The sequence below is a fragment of the Fukomys damarensis genome, unplaced genomic scaffold (assembly GCF_012274545.1).
Source record: "Fukomys damarensis isolate Sample0158 unplaced genomic scaffold, DMR_v1.0_HiC HiC_scaffold_26, whole genome shotgun sequence".
NCBI lineage: Eukaryota > Metazoa > Chordata > Mammalia > Rodentia > Bathyergidae > Fukomys > Fukomys damarensis.
In genome coordinates this window covers 7,791,522-7,797,265 of record NW_022900938.1, presented here as the reverse complement: position 1 = coordinate 7,797,265, position 5,744 = coordinate 7,791,522, and the positions used below count along the sequence as shown (strand labels likewise).

The 5,744-nt window shown below is 50.5% G+C and overlaps 1 protein-coding gene across 1 annotated transcript in view; it reads left to right on the top strand.

Annotated features, from left to right (window-relative positions):
• Positions 1 to 5,666: 5,666 nt before the first annotated feature.
• LOC104871055 overlaps positions 5,667 to 5,744 on the top strand; it is a 6,918-nt gene continuing 6,840 nt past the window's right edge. The window contains exon 1 of the mRNA XM_010636888.2: positions 5,667 to 5,733. Coding sequence (XP_010635190.2) covers positions 5,667 to 5,733 — 67 coding nt within the window. The remainder of the gene's footprint in view (positions 5,734 to 5,744) is intronic.

Genomic DNA, 5,744 nt, shown 5'->3' with positions numbered 1-5,744 from the left:
CTCCAGCATCCGCGCGTGTCCCCGGACGCGGGGGGGAGCGGCTGCGGATTAACCACAGCGCTGACCTTCCGGGCAGAGGACAGAGTTGGGACGATGTCGTTCTGGGAACAGCGTAACAGCTGTCTTCCCTGTTGCTAAACCTGGACGCTGGACACATTTTGGTCCTCACTTTACCTGACCTCCTGTAGTCTTGGGCGCAGTGGATGCTAGCGCTTCTTCCTTGGTCTCCATAGCAACACGCCTTCCTTGCTCCTGTGGGGCCTGCCTTCTCTGTCACAGCCTGACCTAGGGCTGGCATCTCCCACACTTCTCTCCCAGCTCCTGGGCCCTTCTAGATGGCCGGCCCTTAAATACAATCCTGACCTGGCCCTGAGGCCCTGCTGCGTACCCAGTGACATGTCAGGCTAAGACGCTCAGGCCCAGTCTTGCAGAAGTGCAGGAGCGAAGGACACCAGACTCCATGTACCCCAGAGAGTCCTCATCCGGGGCAGCGAATGCTGGCGAGGCCACAGGTGGAAGAGGAACCCTTCTTCGTTCTTGGTGGGAATGTGAACTTCTACAATCACTGTGGAAATAATCAGCATGGAGATCGCTCAGAAAACTAAAAGTAGGAATTCCATCCCACCCAGCTCTTCCCTAGGTATCTTCCCAAAAGAGCCAAGCTGTCACACTGCAGCGATAGATGCACACCATGTTTGTAGCAGCACATCTCATAGCAAATCTTGGAAGCAGCCTGTATGTCCCACAGACCAATGGGTAAAGAAAACATGGTATTTATACCTGATGGAGTACTACTGTGCCGTAAAGAGGGATACGCATGAGTCATTTGTAGGAAAGTGGATGCAGTTTGAGACCATAATGTGAAACGAAATAAATCAGACACACAAGCTTAAATATCACGTGGTTTCTCTTATGTGAGAAATCCAAAGTATAAATCATTCAAACGGCAAAGTAAAAATAGACAATAGGAAACAGGGAGCTAGATCCTTTGCCAGTGAGGAGCGGGGTGCAGAGATAGAGGAGTGAGGAGGGGAAGGGGAAGTAAAAGATATTATGGATGAGTCGCGACTCCACAATGCGTGTAGTCACGTCCTGCAAAGACAGAATAAAAGAAATTTAAACATGAAACATACCAAAGCCAACCTCCTTGTCCTGCGGCCTGCTCGTAAAGCCCGGGAGTCACGTTGACTCACCCGTGTCCCTCGGCCTCGAGTCTCTGATTCCTTCTCATCAGCTCCCGGTCTCCACTGCTCCTCTCCACGTGCTCGGCCACCCTCTTCACTCCACGTGGACATTGCGGGCAGGGGAGCCCAGTCGGCCGCCTCCCCTCAGCTCCCAGGCTCCGTTCTGTTCATTCCTCACCCGTCAGTTCGAGTGAATGGTTTCTTCCGTGCTGGGGTGGAAGCCAGGCCTGTGGACGTGCTAGGCAAGCCCTGAACCCCTGAGCCATGCCCCTGGCCCCAAGTGATTTTTTTTAATACCAAGCACGTCATGTCACTGGCCAACCTGAAACATCTCATGATGGGTTTTCTCGCATCTATGAATTCACATTTCTTAGTACAGCCTGTGAAGCCCCGGTCCCCTCATCGCTTTCTGTCACCCCATCTTGGGCCACTCTCCTTTGCTTACCTCAGCACTTTGTTCGTCAGCTGTGCCAAACTCCGTCCCCAAGCGCGAGGCCTTCTTAGCAGCACTTCTGTCTCTGGAAAGCCCCTTGAGCAGGCGTCCCTCTTCCCCATCTTCTTCGCTGGCTGACTTGTCCTTCATGTCTTAGCTTCAAGCCTCAGTTTACATGCCACCTCCAAAGGTAGGCATCACCAAGGCCCGTGAAACCAACCAGTTCCTTCAAGTAGATGGGATGAGAATCCAGCCTTGAATGGTAAGGCAACTCTGGTGGGAGAAGGATCTTCCTAAGTTCCCAGGGGTGTGACACGTGTGTGTAGAACTAGAGCTTTTCACTCTCTCTACTTCTGTGTACTCTATTTTCCCATCGCACATCCAACCTTGAAGTCAGTAGCGAGCTGACTTCCGGTCCGGAGCCCCCACGAATGTCCCTCCCTTTCTTTCCATCCTCGTGTGTCATTGTCCGATGACCCAGCTAACTTCCCTAGGGCCTGCTCTCTCCTAACACTTTTAAAGTTGCTGTTCCCTTATTATTCTGATTGCTGGAGTGTCCAAGTTTGTCCCTCCGCGATTCTAAAGTCTTGGCAGGTAAACTATGAGTGTGACTACTTAACATATTGATTGCTTTGATAATAATAATTAAAAAATAAATAAAAAGCTACAGATCCATAAACCACAAGATCCAAACCCATGATAGATGTCAGCTAGAGAAGCTGTATCTTTTCATCGATGATATTGCATTTGCATAAGATACATAACTAGAAAAAAAGTAGTTGCCTTCATGTCTGGTGAATTGTACTCTCTTCAAATCTTTTCCTTCCTTCCTGCGCCATGGTGGGCTCGCTGAGGGCAGAGTGCTCCCCCGCTCTGTGTTAGGTATGACTTGCTCTGGCCAAAGGAAGGGCGGTGGTTTTCAGGTCCTTCTTTCTGACCTGGGCTGCTCGTGGTCCCTGGGGACTGGCCTGCTGTCCTGGGCTCCCTGCCTGGGCCAGGAGACAGCCTGCTCACCCCCTGAGCGGCTGCTCCTCTAGCCTGAGCCCTGCAAGGAGAGACATGTGGCCCCCTGATCCCGCCACCTGGCACAGATGCAGCTGCCCTGCAGGCCCCCAAGGGAGAAGAGTGTATTTGTCACCCAAGTCACTGAGATGCCCCACCCCCACAGACAGAACTTCTTCCCCAGCGGCAAAATGAAAACCCGACATTATCTTCTTAGCAGGCTAGAAAGCTGCTGGGCTCTGATTTCTTTCTTTTTAATTTAGAAATTATTTATTTCCAGAGTTTTCCATATATTTTCAGACCACAGTTGACCGCAAGAAAGGGAAACCACAGAGAAGGGCTCCACAAAAGCTCTGACAAAGTGTAAGCAGGGTTTGATAAAAGTCCAAAAATCTAATAACATCTAAGGAGATGGACAGCTCGAGGTGCCACAGGGTGACTTTATACAGATCTTTTGTATTGCTTAACTAGGTTTCATAAATTTAATGGGGTATGATATTTTTTAAAAAACAGAAATACCAGCCAGTCGTGTGGTGCACACCCATGATCCCAGCTACTGGGGAGGCTGAAGCTGGCGGATTCCAAGTCTGAGGCCACCTGGGCAACTGAAGCAAGACTCTGTGTCTGAATTTAAAAAAGAAAAATAGAAGGGGTCTGGGGATGTAGCACAGAGGTTGGACATCCACCTAGCATATGGCCCTAGGTGCCATCTCCAGCCCTGGGAGCACACGCTGCACACACACACACACACACACACCACCACCACCACCACCACCACCCTCCTATTAGCCAGGGCATGGATCACCTCACCCAGCTCTCAGAGCTGGCATAGGGCAGGGACGCAAGCTGCAGTGGGGGCCATGCTGGGCTCTGATTTCAAACAATAAATGCAAGGACTTGCCTTGGGTTTAAAAAGAAAAGAGCAGCACATGAAAGGGTCCTCTTTGCCGCTAGCAGCCAATCAGAAACAACAGGTAAGATGGAATGCACGAGGCTTCATCTCCCAGCTGGTGTCAGACAGGGAGGGAAATCATCTGGAGCCCGGAAACCATAACGTCCTCCTGAGTGAAGTGCACAGACACTGGAAACAACACCGGCCCGCCCACTTGCAGGAAATGCCTTGTGCTTGGAGGAGGAAAAGGGCAAATTATTCCTGTTCTTTATTGAGCCCTTCTTGTATTCCCCAGGTCACCAAGTTTATTTAACTGCCTTGTTGCACAAAGCATCCCCCCACCACTGAAAAATCGAACCCGGGGTTGTGCCCCTGAGCTACCGCTCCATCCTCTTTGTACTCTTTGCTGTGAGACAGTGTTGCCAAGTTGCTCAAGATGGGCTTGAACTTGTGAAAGGCACGCGCCACCATGCCCGGTGTTGCGCAAAGCATTTAAAGGAACTCATAACAGAAATACTTACAGTGACTAGAAATATGAAGACCACTGGCTTGTAAGCCACACAAAAGACACTATCACGTACATAGTCCTCATCACTTCAAGTTACGAAGGATCTTCTGCTGGATTAGTTTCAGCAAGCCGCATCATTGTCTTCTCAACTATCAGCACCTCTGCAATGTGACTCTTAATTCCTTCTGGGAGGAGTCGAGGCCTGTTTCCTTGGCTGCGGAGCCGGCTGGCTCGGGGCTGGATCTGACCAACTCCGCGCAGCACTTGTGACACGGCATCCTTAGGTGATCTCAGAGCCCTGCCCGGCCTCCGCCACAAGCCCCGCTGGATCCTGCCAGATGAGAGACCGTCAGGGCCACTGCCCAAGCCTAGGTCTTGAGCAAGTTCGAGAGCCCAGGCAGGACCAGACATCCCGCCATGAGTGCCCACACCCCTCTGGGAGTGGGAGAGGTTGGTCTGCCCTGCAGCAGCCCCTGGTGTTAAATCACTGGTGTAGATCTCATGGGGAGGACTAAGCTTCCACCACCGGTTCCTGAAAAGAAATTCCCCACACAAGATCACCTACAGCCTCTGCCACCTCCAGCGCTTTCCCTGGGTACCTCAGCCTGTTCCTTATCCCATTCTACCAAAGCCCTCCTTGTGGGGGCTCCTTGCAGCCTTGAGCTCTTTCAAAATGGTAACTACAAGTCTGACGGACGGACAGACAAACCCAAAGCCAACGTTTAGAGTCTTCCCTCTCCTTCCAGCCGCCATACTGTATTTTAGAGATCTTTCCCAAAGTTGGTATTGCTGTAACTCAAATATCTAACACAGGAATTTCTGAAAAACATCTCTTTGCCCTCTGGCTTTCCAGTTGTGAGCCTTGCTGCCGTGAGACCCTGAGAATCCTGTCAGCGGAAGCCTATTTTGTCCATCCGTACTACAATGGAATTGAAATAAAGGACTTCTAATTTTCATATCCCACATTCTAATTCCTTTAGTTGGAATTCTAGATTTGGATTTTATACAGTCTCTTACTTGCCTTGGATAATGCACCTTCTTCTCAGTGAGTAGGTACAAATCTACGGGAAGCTGTCTACCCAGCAGCTTACTAATATGTCAGGGTGCAAAGCAGGGTTTGAACAAAATTGCTGCGGGTGTCTGACATATTTTACTCCAGGGGAGGAAAGCCCTGCGTATTTCAGGGAGGCGACACGTGCAAACAAGCCGGGTTCTGGCTCAACACCCAGAATCCGACCGCATGTTGTAATGCACAGAACAGAAAGTTTTTTAGAAGTCTTGGGCCTACAGGAAATCTACAAGGAAATACCTAGGCATCGGTGACGTTTGTCTCCGAAGGCGTGCACGGCAGCTTCATTTATAATAGTGAAAAATCAGAAGACACCTAGCCTTCCGACTGAAAATCACCATTTACAGAATATCAACGACATGTAAGCACACTGCGAAATGCGCACTTAAAAAGTTAAATGCAGATGAAGATTAGGAAACAGTGTCATCCTACTGTAACAATACACAGAGATGAGAACAAATGTAAGCCTGGAGAATATTCTAAAGTGCCCGTGTTTCTGTGTAGCGGATCGCTTTTACACGATCTTTTAAACTTCATGAGCCCCGCGCCGCCCACCCTAGGACTGTGCTGTCCCTGCAATGCCTCCACCTTCCGCGAGGGGGCGCAGCGCGGTGCCGTCCGGGCGCTCCGGCGGGAGGGGCGCGAGTGCGTGGAAG